Source organism: Aythya ferina, assembly GCF_964211825.1.
Source record: "Aythya ferina genome assembly, chromosome: 1".
Classification (NCBI taxonomy): domain Eukaryota; kingdom Metazoa; phylum Chordata; class Aves; order Anseriformes; family Anatidae; genus Aythya; species Aythya ferina.
The window spans coordinates 154,922,809-154,938,991 of record NC_140296.1 but is presented as its reverse complement, the minus strand read 5'-3'; the positions used below and the strand labels follow the sequence as shown (position 1 = coordinate 154,938,991).

The 16,183-nt window shown below is 36.5% G+C and overlaps 1 protein-coding gene across 3 annotated transcripts in view; it reads right to left on the bottom strand.

Annotated features, from left to right (window-relative positions):
* Positions 1-16,183, bottom strand: part of TMTC2 (transmembrane O-mannosyltransferase targeting cadherins 2) — a 256,087-nt gene that overhangs the window by 57,993 nt on the left and 181,911 nt on the right. For all 3 annotated transcript variants that reach the window (XM_084505628.1, XM_084505627.1, XM_084505626.1), the window contains exons 6-8: positions 15,736-15,920; positions 13,978-14,056; positions 2,759-2,880 (exon numbers count right to left, since the gene is read on the bottom strand). In XM_084505628.1, coding sequence (XP_084361754.1) covers positions 2,759-2,880; positions 13,978-14,056; positions 15,736-15,920 — 386 coding nt within the window. The remainder of the gene's footprint in view (positions 1-2,758; positions 2,881-13,977; positions 14,057-15,735; positions 15,921-16,183) is intronic.

Below are 16,183 nucleotides of genomic sequence, written 5' to 3'. Positions count from 1 at the left end.
ACTTTTCTCCCTCATAAATACACTGGCTGTGAATAAATGACCATGAGCCTAGATAGCAAAGTTAAATGGAAGAATAAATCACCGTGGTACCTCATGATCAATATGGACTGAAACAACTACGCCAAAGGGAGTAGTTCTAGAGCTACTGAATCCCAAGAAAGTCTGTGCAGTCTTGCAGGAAGGATGTCATTTATAGCAATCATATATTTGTGATGGGAACTAATACTAGTACAGGCTAGAAACTAGAAACTAGTCAAAATTCATTTAATGTGAATCATCAAGCAGATGGTAGACTGCAAAACTTATTAGGGATAAGTGACCAACACAGAGATAAAAATTTGTATTATACTGCGAAATCTCTCCATCATCCAATTTTTTATTGAATATCTTTTCAGACTTTGTTACTAAAAGAACCAAATAAATGAATTTGAATACAAAAAAAGACAAATTAACATTTTTATCATGAATGAAATATCCACCTGTGAAATTTCCCACTATCTCTAATTACGTTGTCATCAATGTGTTTTCTTGCATTTATGAAAATGTCACTACAGGCAAGAAGGACATCAGCGCTGCATTTTCAGCTTATGCTTCTGTTATTAGAATAGACATGAGCCCTATCTGTACGTGTTGCCCTGAATATCAGAAGAAGTGGCAGAAACATAAGAAAAAAGTGTCAAGAGATGATAATAAACAGGTGTGATGGGAACAGACTACAATTATGGCAAAGGGTGAGTACAGAATAGCAAGAATGCATTGGGAAAGGACAGGCAGAGTACTTTATTGGCCTAACATGGTAAAGGATTCAGTCTTCAAAGCTGTATATAACTCCTGTCCTTTTTGCTAATGGGACACATTCTTCTACAAGCAGAGTTAAGATCCTCAAGGCAAAATCCACCTCATATGTATCTTGTGTTTATATCCCTGAAGAAAAGCAAACAGTTCAATTCTAATATAAGGATTTGTGTACATTATTCATCACGTCCTCTCCAAAGCTGGAGTATGTCACTGATAGTTAATCCTATAACTGAACATTCACAATGAGGGGACAAAACCCAGAATTTCTTTTTAGTGGCTCACAATGTCTGTAAGGAGTTACTGGATTTAGCAGTTTTGTTATTTTGAAGAAAATTAAGAGACTTTTTTTTCCCTGAGCAACTGCAAGACCTTCCTTAGCAGGCTTATATTTCACATACACGGAAGTCCAGGAAATGAACAAAACTAACCATGGTGTACAAAGGGTAGGGAAAGAAAGGGGGGGAGAGGAGGGAAGGAAAAACTAAAGGGATTTTAATTGAGAAATCTCTTCCTTTCCCCACAGCAATTCTAACAAATAGGAATTTCTGTGTCAAAGATCTAAGAAGAAACCAATAATACTGTCTTTTTGATACTATTCTTAGGTGCAAGATATGAAGATATCTGCTGGAAAAACAAGGTAATTTAGGTAATTCTGCTGTGTAACCTACTTGCAGTTCTATTCCAGAGGAAGGTAATCAGTGAGTAAATGCATTTGTGAATATCTGAAAATTTTAACGGGAACTGGAAATTTTGATAAAACAATATTTTTCCAGAGACTGAATCTGAAAGGGAGTGGGAATATAACACTAACAGCTTGACTTCTAGCACAAGCTAAAACCTCTCATCAAGAGAGCTTTTATAAAACTATTTAATATTAAATGATAAGACTGAACAATTTTTAATTCTTTCTGTTTATGTTACTTGTTGCTCAGATAGAGGCTTTCTGTTCTAATCTCTCCCTCTTTTGCAAATTCAGATACTTTTAGCAGCAAAGGATCTGCTGAAATTAATTTTGAACTGTTTTTCTTAACTTGATCTCTACCCTGTGTCCAAGTACATATTTTGCTTAAAGATTGGACAGGACATAAACAAGGTCAAAGTAAAAGCTCATAGCTGGTGAAAAGTTGAGTGAAAAGTTGATTCAGGCTGAGGCACGCTGATTGAAAAGCCATACAAAGGCGTATCAGTAGAGCGTAGAAAGGATATAAGAAACCAGTGGGGCGAACAATGAAAGCAAATGTGGAAGAAACAGGCGGGAAAGAGGATACTGTCAGAAAAAAAAAATAGGAAAGAAGTGAAAGGTGGTTTTAAAACAGGGCTATTTTAGTGAATAGAACAGAAAACCCTTTTCATCTTCAAAATGTGTGAAAATCGAGGAGGGACTGGCACTCTGCTGTAACTATCATGGGGCTAGTCTAGCTGGAGCTGAAAGTTCCTCCTTACTGAAAAGGCAGAGTAAATTTTGAAGAAATGTAAAAGTCCAACTCTTCTGATTTGCTAGAAGTAACTTTTAGACAGGAGTTGATTATTTCCATTCTGCATGCTCAAAGAGATACTTCCAAAGAAGTGTAAATTCAAAGCATGAGACATAATTTGCAAAGTACAGGACACCCCTAGCTCTGCCACGGGTTGTTACAAGAGCCCTGGGTCAAACGCTAGATACCTTTTTTGTATTTATACTATACTTGTGACCTAACTACTGATAAAGAAGGACCTTTTACCTAAATATTATACAGTTTCAGTGCTCTAACTATTGTTTTATTTCAGCACAGAGAAGGTGATATTTCAGGCATGGGTACAATGTTTCACAAAAGAAAAAGCACACACTATCAAATTCTTTCCTTAGCAAGCACAGCTGGAACACTGCAATCAGAAATTTTCAGGCCAAAGTCTTCCCATCCGTTCACCTTACCTACTGAAAAGGCCTGGGACCAACTCCCAGCAGTGCTGATTAACTCACCGTCAGGGCCAGCAGTTTCCCATAGGTGAGATGTGCTGGAATGTGGTCGCTCTTGGATCGCAGTGACTCCACGTACCAGTGCTCCGCTTCCGGCAGCCGGCTCATTCTCATATAGGCTTCTCCTATGGTGTGAAACACATGCTAGTGAGAATGCCACCAAATTTTCAAGATTTTTACAGATTTATTATCTCATTTATAATTTTCTATTTATTAAATGGGCAGAGATCTTAGAAAGGGTGAAGTGCTTTGAACACCTGCAATGAAAAAATAATAGTAAATAGCCTTACAGACACTTGAGTGAGGAGATTCTGAGTTATGGCCTTGTTAGGGCTGAAAGAGCATGGTTTAGATGAAAGGCTTGTTGGAACAGAAGTGCAAGAGAGAGCTCCAGCTGTGAAGTTTCAGCCAGAAGTCTCCAAGGAACAGGATTTTTATCACATCTACTATAGAAAAGTTACTTCTTTTTCATCAGTCTACATTGCACAGCATGGAGCAGAAGGAAGAATACCGAATGAGTTTACATTTAACCATAACACACCAAGAACCTAGATCTAAAAAACAAAACAAAACAAAACAAAACAAAACACAGAAAAACTAGTCAAGGTTAAGAAAACAGTCCTGGAAGACTGGTGGAACAGCAAAACAAAAACCCCTATAATCTCTGGAGATAGTTAAATACGCTCATCTGGAACAACTAGATTAAATTAGAATACAGCATCCATAATTTTAAAATTGCTAGTCTTAGGAAGTCACGTATGAAATGACCAAAATTAGACTTTTTTTCAAAGTAAAACCCCTTAATGTAAGAGGCTGAGGAAGGCAATGTTGAAGAATGTGCTGTCAGAAACCACACTGTGGTACAGATAATTGTAGGCTTTAAGTTTCTGAGAAAGGACTTCTCATGCTGAGAAAGAAAGGCTCTATCTCCAAGAAATAACATGATCAAATTTCTCAAAGATTGGAAGTAAGCAGTATCAACAAGTAGGTAGTGGTGAAGAATAGCTGCTTTCAGATTAATACCCAGCACTGACACAGCTCTTTTGCAAGGGCTCTAGATGTAAATATGCCCCTGCCCAAGTGAAGGACTGACAAAGCCTGCAGTAGGCAGGATTTCACCATCTCACCAGATGATTCATACCAAATAATTTTTCCCCAGAATTTTTTATACTTTCTGTTCAAGCTTAAGCCCAACTATTACACCTCCAAAACTCAGAGAAAAAGGTACCACGAACCTGCTCAAAGAGACAAAATAGAAAAACCTCTTACCATGTGAGCTAGTACTTTTTTTTTTCTTTTTTTTTTTTTTTTTTAACAGAGGCTAGAGAAGGTTTTCTTGATGAAATAAATTTGGACAGTTAGATTTTGTTCTTTGTTTGTTTCCTACTTTTGTCACCAGACACTTGGCAAAATGTGGCATAGAATTTTGAGTTTCAGGAATTAGCATAATGTAGAGTAAGAAGTCATACTGTCCAAGGCTAAGGGAAGCCAACGTGAATTTTATCAGAAAATAGAGTTATTTCAAAAAGGGGCACAAGCCTATTAAGTCAGCAAACCAGGATTTCTAATTCAATTGTTTAAATAGTATTTTGTACTTGCATTGGTCTTGGATATCTGATTAAATACACATAAGGAACTGATGTTTCAGTCCCAGCAGTACCCCAGTGATTCTATCAAAAAAATTTTATTTAAAACAAAAACAAAGAAACAAAGAAACAACAACAACAAGCCACCACCACCAAAATAACTAAAAAAAAAAAAAAAAACAAAAAAAAAAAACAAACAAAACAAACAAACAAACAAACAAAAAAAACAAGCCAAATCAAAACAAACCAAAAATAAAAGCAGGAGAAAACACATGAACACCCATGATCAAATTCATCATGTAATTTTTTTTCCACTGTGTTGGCACTAACAAATAAGTAGCATAACATTATATTTTATTATGCGCAAAACAAAGTCATGAAGTCAAGTGTTGAAAGAGTGGAAAAAAAACAGAAGTCAAGCTATATGCTCCCTTTAGCTCTTGTCTCTCTGGGTGTATGCTTTATGGTAGAATGTTTAATTATTTGATTGCCTACTATTTTTCCCAGAGGCTCCTGCTTCATTTAGCATACAGGAAATGAGGAAAACATATTGCCTTTTTTTTATTTTATGTGGAAAATTTCAGCCCAACCTGTTAAAGCTTGGCAAAGTTTCAAGCAATTAGCAATGAGATCCTTTAAAAAGAAATGTAAGCAGCCATAAGAGATGGAGTTGTTATCTGCTTGTAGTATGTGCTGAATGCACTGCCAAATTTCAGAAGGATCCAAGACTCTCATCTATTTTTCATGATGCATTCTGATATAGGAAGAGATTAACATCTTCAGTGCACTGGCAAATTCAATTTTTAATAGGCTTTAAGAGCTCAGCTACTTTATGAGCTAACCTCCTAAAACTTTGAGGGTATTTCTGAGCTGTGCCTCTAGAAATGAAGCATTGACAATATGTCAATCTAAATGTCAAACTGTAGAAAAAGGAATTTTATCCCCTCGAAGTCTTTACAGGGAAATCTCTATATGTGAACATTTTTTTTCCTTCCTGAAGAGTCTGTTTTCTGCCCATAAACCACATGATTTGCTACATTATAGGTGATTAAAACGTGTCATTACAATGGAAGGAAGTATTGCTGGAGTGTCTGTTATTAATTTCCTTTTTCTAAATGATTTAGAAGGACACTCCTGTATAAAAAGAAATCAAAATGATTTGAAACAAACAAACAAACAAACAAAAACAAATGATTTGAAAAAAAAAAACACAAACAACTAGCAACTGTTAATTGAAATGTTAATTCAGTCAAGTGGTTTTATTTGTTAGACTAATGCAATTTTAATGAAAAGCTTTTCATCTATAGATAGTTTTCCAACAAAATTACAGAGAAAATATGTATGGCTTGAGTTCTGTCATTCAGGATGTATTTCTATGTCTAAGAAATATAACATTTATATTGTATATAAGAACAATAATTGTCAGTTACAAGTCTGAATTTTTATAATGTTGCAACATAAATGATTTAGTCAAAAATAGTGGACCCTGTGTTGGCAGAAAGTACGCAAACCAGTGGTACATGTAAAGAGGTTTCAGAATTTAACAATTATTTAATTTGTAAAACCTTTCAGAACTCATATTAAAAAACTGAGCGATCACACACACACACAGAATTTATTAATGAGATTTTTCAAGTCTATAAAGTTCAGGAAAGTTGCATTCTACTTTATCATTAAAGTTAACAGCAGCAGCGAAGAAATTCAAGGCAGTAATAACCACATGACAAATTGAGAGTTGTCTCAGTTCCCTAACACGTGTCAAATGCAGCCACATGCAGCAGTGCCTGCACAATGAATGGTAGCAAAAAATTCAACAGCCAACTGGAGCAAAAGAAGACAAATCAGTCATTCAAAAAATGTCTCGTTTTTTACAGGGTTATTTTTACACCCACCTTTGCCACTTACACACTCATTTCTTAGCCTATTCTACAAGGAGAAACATAGATAATTAAATTGTAGCTCTTATTTACTAATATAAAGTAAGAAAGCACATTAATATGAAACTGAAACACTATTTAAAGGACTGTACATGTAGTTCAATATCACCTCCATTAATACTTTATGACAAGGGAATGAGTAATGGACTCTTTTAACTAGACTTACACCATTGTAACTAAAATTCTGGTACTCAAATTGATTTTCTTTGCAAGAAAGAGAGATCAATTGCAAGACTACCATTATCCAAAGCAATCTTTCTATATTTCTTCAGGTTCCTTGGGATTGAAAAGGACAAAATACTTTTAAAATACTGCATAAACAAAAAATGCTAAAATTATCCCAGGATAAATGCATTAAGGATAATTAAAGAATAATAATAATAAATATTAAATATTGGTATTAAATGATAATAAGAAGAAAGGATCAGCTCGCTCCTAGCTATTTCCCCAGGAACATTAACCTTATACTTGATAATGAAGTGGAATATGAGCTTAATGTAAATCCTCCAAAAGGAAAACACGGAAGATGAGGTTTGCTACACACATTGTATAGTGATAGAAGACAATTAAACACCATTTGCCTGATAGAATCTTATATGGTTCTACATTAACCTCCCAGTTACCGATTTGTGATATTCTTGGTGTTGGATGCACTGCAGATAACATCATTCTTTCAGTATCATGGCAGCCAGACCTCTGCAAAACCCAAGCAAAGGCCATCTTCTTGCAGGGAGCACAGTAGACTTATAGGTGAGTGAGTACAATGAAACTATGAACACAACAGCATTGTGCCATGTACATATACTTTCTGATTAAGAGCATTAATTCTTCTGTGGTCCTTCTTTCCGGATTACAAAAGGTATTGCTGAAAAGACGACTGAAAAATTCTCTCTCTAGGGGAGACAATGCAGAGTAAATGTGCATATGTAATTATCTGCCACCAAAATTTCTGGATGGTAAAAATGTAACATAAAAAATTCCAGAACAGAGCTTGGCATTGGCAGGAGCAGATCTCAAAAGAGAAAATACAACAGAGGTGCATTTTAAAAAGGAAAAGGTCTATCATATACCTTCAGTCAGGATTTAAATTTCATTTTTCAATTATTTCTTTGAATCAGGAATATAAACAGGTTGCCTTAGAAAAAAGATAGAGAGGTCTGTGACCCCATGTACCACAACGGGTCTGTGTCTTTCATAACACAGATGTGCAGTCCTCCTGTGCAAATTAAGGCCACAGGTGCTCTTACCATAAATGTACCTCTCTAGATACATTTCATTCTTTTTTTTTCTCTTAGGTATCAGTGCATACAATAACATAATAAATCTAGGAGCATAGTTTGATGTTATACTTTACTGTTAAAAATACACTGCACTTTTCAGTCTTGGTGATAAATATGCAGTGCATGTACATCTCTGAAACAGATGAAGCATGCGAGCTTAATGAGCATCAAGTACTGCATAGACTAAGCATATTCTACTTTTTTTTCCCTTTCACAGAATAATCTCCTTGAAGATTTCAAGGAGTGCATTGTATTTTAGGAGGGTTTTTGATGGATGGGAGTCAATCCACGTTTACTTTGGTTGAGCAGATTCTTATAGTTCCCAATTAGCCAAAGCAAAGCCTTTGATCTGATTTAATTAGACCAGTAATCTACTTTTCCAGGAAAATACCTGAAGTGGAAAACGGATACGAATGAAGGGCAAAATAAAATAAGTTGCAGCATGGAACAGCATGGACTTAGCACAGCTGTTTGTTGTTACACAAAGACTTCCAGTGAATGAAGCAAACTGACAGAAATGTAGGCCCTGAGCTCACCTGAGACAGATAAGTTCATTTTCATTTCCCAACAGATGTGGAGCCAGCAGTAAATTGTAAGGTACAAACTGACTAAGAATTCATAACTGAACAAGTAATTGTACTCTTTTCTTGCCTTTTACTTCGCGTACACATATTTTATACATATATTTTACTTTAGTTTATGTTTTATGTTATTTTCAGTATAACATGGACATTATGCCAGAACAGGTTTCTTTAAAATACTCTTAATAGAAGCACTTTCTATTACGATCATGTCTAACTGGAATCCATGGAGTCCAGTTTCAATATTGGACTATATTTTTAGCTTACAAATGTTATGTTAGTATTTATTTTCATACAAAATCCTGTATGTTTAAAATACAAATACATGCTTGGCCCTTTCAGAATATTGTCTAAGCATATTCAAGCATTTCACAAGAAACTATAGATCAATGGTCCAAAAAAAATGGTCTCAAGAACTGTGTGTCCCACCCACTCAGCAACTGACTGCTGTAGCCTTCATACCCAGTTTGAATCCTTCAGACAAAACAAAGTGAAAAAACAGGAGACAGCTCAATCAGCCCAGAGATTTACATTCAAGCTTTGGACTTCAGGTATGAACTACAGCAGTCTGCAAAATCTCGGACAGGGTTACGGTTAAAGCAGCCCGATGGTGATTGAGGGAGAAAAAGGAAGCAAAATCTTTTACAGCCCTTATTACTGGAGTGGACTCAATTCGCATTCTAGAACATGAAATAAAATATACATATGAAGGAAAAAATATCCTTTTTTTTTCCAACCAAGATGATCTTTCAAGAAAAAAGTGTTTGAAAGGCACATTTAGTAAGCAATTATCAGGAAAGGTTTGTGAAATGCGTAGTGAGTGCATTGATGACTGGAGCTCAGACAAGTGTAGGTAACATGCTCTGCATAAGTTATGAAGTGGGATATGCATTTCACAGCTTAATCATCTTTGGCTCTTAAAAAGTAAGTCTTGCACAGTATGAATTGTAAAACTACACCAACAAAAGTGTTTCTTGGAATTCTAAACAATATTTAAAAGTAATTCAATAAAAAAAAATTAATGGGAGCAAGGGGCAAATGGGATAGGAGCCTTAACAATGTTAACAGGTTTGTACAAACAGCCTCATTCACCCCAAAGCATAATCAAATAAAGTGATAGTTATGTTATAATCATCAACACAAAAAGTCTCTCTACATGCTAAGCCTTTATACTTATGATGCAAACCTCTGCACCAGATGTAAAATTTGGCTCCCCTTTCCTGTTCTGTACCTGGCTTTCACTAGCGTATGATTTGTTTTCTGTCCATGTGCAATGTAGCAGATTAGCAAGAAGAAATCTAAAGTGTCATTAACCATATTCACTCCTGCAACATTAGGTTCTTCTGTAACTTGCATTTCTGTCATCAAAAAGGTTTGCAAGACTTTGCATTAAATGCATGTGAAAATAGACATTCAGATTTTAGTTGGCAAGGGCAGATGAAATGTGATCATGACGTTTGTCTTTATGACAGTATCTTCCCAGTCTAATCCTGAACAATGTCACCCCAACATCTTCTTACTGTTCAATATTAAAATAAAGCTCCCATGCTCCACCTCACACCACTTCACTGGCAAGGAGTATGAATTACTGTAGCAGGTGGGCCAGTGTGGTTTTAAAAGCAATGTAATACAATCAACTGTACAATATCAGATTTCAAGAATGCAAAAGACCTCTAGAGCAGGGGCTGATCCTTAAGCAATCCTAATATTGGCATTAAAGTGTTCAAGATCCCACAGGGACCATTTTATCTTTTGACCCCAGGTTTTAATTGAAACTTTAAACAAAATATATTACCTATTTAATGCAGCTGAGCTGGACTCTGGCCTTTGTAGTTCATGTTGTCATGCCAAGCAAATTAATCTGTGTAACCTTAGTATGTACTTTTTAATTTACATCAAAGAAGTATGACATAGAGAAAATAAATATCAAGCCAACCCTATACAGCCTGTTGAATAATTATTTTGATTCTAGTTTTAGAGTTTTAGTTTTTAGCTGTTTGGTGTTCTTTTAGGGAAAAAAAAAAAAAAAAAAAGTTTTTACTTCTTGGTACAAAGCCAGAGAAACATATGGTTTCCTTAGCTGAGTTGTTGCACACCTGGCAAAATAAATCACAGCAACAGGAGACCAAAATCTACCCTGCAACTTTTCATATGCACAAACTTAGAACGTTTGATGCTAGTCTTCTGGCTCTGCCTGTTGTACAATGAATAAAATGCAAAGTCAAATGGATGTCTTGCTTCTTGAAGCCCAATACTTCTTTTTGTTTAGGAGACAAGATACTCAAAGTTTTAAAAAATGAGAATCAGCTGGGCAGACTGGCACACTGCGGGAATGAGCTCCTGGGTCTGGCAGAGCAAAAGGCCAGTAGAAGCCAGTGCAGGAAAAGAACGGTAAGACAGACAGGGAAAGCAGGTGGTGTAAAGGCTTAACACTGCCGGAGTGCTAATGCTACCGCTCTTGGAGTGCTGGAGCTCCAACTCTAATTTAGTTTAAACAGTTTATCTCCTGCTTATTCTACTTCAAGTATTTCACCTGCACCGAGCAAGGAAAAAAGCCTCCAGAAAATCTTCAATGATATAGTTATCTGAAATTAGAGGAAGTGCTGTTTTCTAAGATTGCATACCAGTACCTAACACTAAACCAAGCAGTTCCCAGAGACTAAAAACTGTTAGATAACTTAACTTAGATAACTTAACTTAGATAACTTAAAAACTGTTAGATAACCCAAAGACTAAAGTAAACCATTCCCAGAGACTTGGAATACATCAATTATAATGACAACTGCAGTAGATAATCCTCAAACTGTAACTATTCTTGGATTTCAAGATAAGCCATGGAGACCCTTTCCCCATGTCTTGTGGAGACAGGGAGGGACCCTTCCTTCCTGAACAGGTGGGGAGCACTCCCCAGGTTCTCCCCCTTCTCCTCCCCAGCAGTGAGCACATGGTGAGTGGGCACAGCTGAGGCAGCTTCATGCAGCACTAAGTATATGAGAGAGGACTGGCCTATTTTAGTCTCTCTAGTCTCCTGTTTAAAAGCAAGAAGTAGGAAGACAAGTTTATGCAATGCTGTATGTCAAAGGGAGTGTTATGGTGAATGTGTTTATAATGTTGTCGTCAACAGGAAAACAGAAATAAACAATCCAGTCAGCCTTCTGGTGCCCAGTGGTACAGTATGAGTTGCAGAGTGAGGTAGTCCTGATAATGGATGTGTTTGCCTGGTACCCCTGTCACACCCAATGTAAAGAGGTGGCTGAATAGGTGTTTAGGATATACCTCACCCAACTCAAGCTAGCAAGTCTAAGCTGATCACCTCAGCTCCTTTTACAGAAGTATGCTTGCAGATGACTTCATATAATCTAAAATAGATGTTTAAGACTGATGGGCTAAATTACTCCCCGAAGGCATCCTTTTCTTTCCACATCATAAAATGAACACAGCTACCTAGCTCTGACTTATCATCCAACCTTTACACCATTACAGGCAAGGGAGAACAATCTGACTCAATGCATCTAACTGCAGCCATGTGAGCTCATGTAGACACATCCAGGATAGCTTTAAACAAACCTGCTGCTAACAGAGCAGCACTGAGTTCAGCTGAAGTCACCATCTGGCTCTTTACCTAGCCTCTTGGATCACCTTTGTAGTAGAGCCAATAAGCCACACCTCTGCAACAAGTGCGAAGCAAATTCTGGCTTCCCTGCAAAAGCTGCAATCACAACAGCAACTCAAATACAAACATATATTACATCCAGGGGAAGAGGTACTTTACAGATCCCCTAAAAGCCTGTTGCTCTCTGCAGTAGCCCAAAAGGGACTAAGGTAAGCTCAGCTGGCCATGACTTGTTATGCCACCATTTCATCCACTGCATGTCAGCAGCTGTCTAAAGGAAGCAAAACCCAGCACATGTGCCGGGTGAGCAGGGTAGGGAGGATGTAGCAGCAGCCAAGCCCAGGCTTGGCTGACATAAAGACCAGACTGAGCTGGTCTTTATGTTCACTGTTTCTTTGTGAGTTAATAAATGCAAATCCCAGTAACAGAGTGAACTTGAACTTTGGGGACTGAGAAAAGGATAAAGGAAACTGAGAAAGGCTTCCCGAACCCAAAAGAAAAAGTAACCAATGGGAAAAAAGTAAAATAGTAAAGAACCTTTTAGGTCATCGTGATTCTAAAAGACTCATCTACTCATAGGAAAGAAAAAGGGTGATGCAGGCCTGTTTTGTAATGAAACAACCATGATGTGGGCAAAGGCATTGGTTTTCATTTTGTAATTTCTGTACTTCTAAGGAACACTTTTATCAGAATTATGAAATATTTACCTGCACTAAAGAGAGCAATCAAACTTCTGAGAGATTGCTTGGAGCACTGTAGTACATCAAAAGTCACTACAGGACACCAATAGTAAGCAGATGTTTAATTCCCACAGAGTGGTGACTGTTGATAACCCCATCAAATCTATCAGCAAATGCTGATAAATAAGTGATACAGCAATAGTTCAGCTAAGACTCTATAACAACAAGAGTATGTGCAATAATCAACCTGAGCATTTTAGGAATTTTAGCTATTTGCATTGATCTGATAAAGCTCAGCATTTAGGTAGAAGTAACTGCATTGAACTGTATGAACTGTTAAGAAAGTGTTTATACTACTGCAGACTTTAGATAATTTGTCACTCAAAGAACCGTGTAATTTAACATTTACAGAGATTTGCAAATATGTACCATCCTTTATAACTAGGGTTTTAGAATATTATTTCCCATGCCCAAGAACTTGTATAGAGCTAATAAAAGATACATTTTCTAAATAAGTAGAGAAGAGTGAGTAGTGCCTCCTTTGACAGCTGTGTCAACCAACACACTCTTGCATTTTGAGCATTGGGGAAGGGAAAAAAATCACCTTTCCTGTTGATCCTAATGGTTTCATTACATTTTTTATTGCTCTACTTCAAATTATTTCAAAGGCATCTTATGGCTTTTTAGATAGGAGCTTACAGAATCTACTGGCCAGAAATTGGGGTTAGTTAGAAGAACTGCATGCCCCTTCAGAGACTTAAAATATCTATGGAACAATCAAAAACCTGTCCTCTTCTTTACAGATCTGAATAATACAAATAATATTTTTTTTTTTCTCTGTTATCTGTTCAAGGTATTCTTTGTAAGGATGTGTCAGAGAATTTGAGGAGCTGAAGTTAAATTGAAATCATAAAAACACCTCACAGTTAAATTAATGTTTCTTGTAGTACTCAAGGGACTCTGCTAAAAATTTCAAGAACAAATAGGCTGGTCCTGTAAAAAAATTCTCTCATTGCAGACCTCTTCTTAACAGTACATCAGCTTGGAAACACATTTTTGTCGCAACCTGAAAAAATGTGTTTACAAGGTAATTTACCATCTAACACCCATACTAAATTACGTTATGCTATAATGAAGGTGACTTTTCATTTCATTTTCTACAAAGCAAATGCAAATTCTTCTTAGTTTCAAGGTTAAATAAATAAGAGTTTAAAAAACCTGAATTGCACATGAGGTCTCCAAGCTAACTGGATGAGAAACTAATTCATGCATTCTAAATGTAAAAGTGCTTTACTGGTTACTCTTAGATATAGAGCTGCTATATGCCCTAATAGCTGATAGTCTAATCATTTATTGTGCCTTATCCAGCATTGCATTTGCTGGCACTCTGAACCTGGTTTGGCTAGCATCTACTGAAGGCAACTTTTTTTTTTTTTTTTTTTATATTAGCTAACTAATTTGAGCCCCAGTTGCCTGGCTATGCTCTTTTGTTTCACCCTGCCTGACTTCACAAGTGCCTTTCAGAAGCACTAACAACACACTTACCTATCATATTGTATAAGCTCTGTGGTGCAAACTGTCTTGGCATTTTCTGTATTGCTTCTTTGTAAACCGTAAGGGCATCCTGAAGAGACACATAGGTGGTACAAATCATTAGTAAAGCACCAGTTTCAAAAGCAGTCTTGCATATAAATTAGACAAAAACTACTCTCTCTAAATGACGGGGTATAGAAGAAGAAAACACATCTGCATCATATATATCACAGCAAGCTCACATTTCTCATATACAAAAGTTTTACCAAATTCAGTGAAGTTTATTGGCAAAAGATCAAATTAGTTGCAATAAAATATCCCCTTTCCCAGGTGAAAATACAAGGAACATTTTTTTAAACCCTTCAAAGACTCACAAGTTTATAAAATATACATAAAATTCTAGAGGCTGGTAGACCATATGGAATAATACTAAATGGCAAACAAAGTATTTTCAGATGACTGAGCTACAGTAAGTGACGTAAAAATAAAGAAATCATTATCTACCATCAAGTAATAGCAGAATATAACCCACATAACTGAAATTCTGCTACACGGAAAGAATGAGATGGACTGTAGATAGAAGTGCCAAAATTGTATTCCTTTCACTGATGTGCCGTGAATTACTTGATCATGTATTTATGATTCATTCAGCACTTGGGATGCTTACTGATCAATCTGTTAGCTCTGCACCTTTTTCCATATCATCCCATCAAAAAGTCACAGCTTGTGAAGGCTCAAATATGCTTGAAAAAATCTAAATGTATGACTGAGCCTGGGTCAGGCTGCCATGACCACCAGGCAGAAACCTGATGTTTTAAATTCTTACAATTTCTTGCACCTCCCAGGCACTCCACTCCACCTCTACACTCTATTGGCCATGCAGGCAATATGTTGCTGTTCTCTTATCTTTATCAATGTATCAGCTGTCTGTGCCTGTGTTTTAACCAATTAGTAACTGCCATCTGACAGAGCTGGATTCAGCAGACAGATGACAGAGAATCCATAGGGCATGTGCATGCCTAATCTTAAACAGCTGAGTTAACTGTCACAGTCAGAAAGAGTTACATGAATCAAAACCACGTGTAACTCCTGTTCTGAAGTATGCTTAGGAATGCAAAAAAAGAGAATTACTTTCTTTTGAATACTGCAAGAGGTCAAAACTCAAGCAAATGACCGGATTTAATAATTTCACTAGGGAGAATGAAGAGGAATCACAACTGTCTCAAGTGCACACATAAATGAGATGGGATGGGGTTGAGTGCAATGTATGACTACGTTTAAAAATTCAATCTCTGTCGCACTTATGTCCAGTTATCTGAAAGTAGCACACACTGGAATGGTTCTAATCACTGATGTTTTTAATTGTTCCAAATAGATCTTATTTTTGGAGACTTAGTAGCAACCATAAAGGCTTTTTAATAATTTAAAAGATGGGCTACTCTATTTTGAAGTAAAAAGCCAGTACACATTAGCTCAGCTTATCTTTTTCATACCAGTAGTGAGGGCAAAGCCAAAAAGAATGAATTAGCACATAACAGATGTGATCATTGCTAATACTGATTCTGACACCAGAACATCACACTGCAAATTAACATCTTCACACCCATGGCTGTAGAGTACAAATACTCTCTGTAGAGAATACTAATGATTTGATTTGGTGAAATTCACTCAGTTGGTCTCTGTATTATATTTTGAAAGTCTGGATGGAAGCAATGGGTACGATTTCTGTATGGAGATTTTATAATATTGTAGACAAATCTGAAGTGTTACCTCATAGTGTCCTTGCTCATGAAAAAGTTTTCCTAAGTTATAAAGACAGCTAGTAACAGAGCTTTTATGAGCATGAGGATCCTTCAAATTTTCATCCGAGATCTCTGAACACTTCAGGAAAGTCCTCCTGGCTTCCTCTGTCTTCCCTTGGTTCATTAGGATGATACCAGTATTTAAATAGGCAGCTGTGAAGATGGAAAGAAATGTTATATTTTAATAGGGTTCTGTTATGTTTTACTTGGTCTTCAGCTTACTTTGAAGTGCTACCAGAAAGCAATTTCTTGATTATCTAATTTGGCTTTCATATAATATAGATCAATCATTGCTGTAAAGAAGAACAGGTAAGAGGTGGAAGTTCAGACACAAGGAAAGAAGAGTGACTAGAAAGACTGAGGAAAAAGAAAAAGAAACGCTGACTAAGCGGTGTGCTCTGCTTCATTCCTCTTAT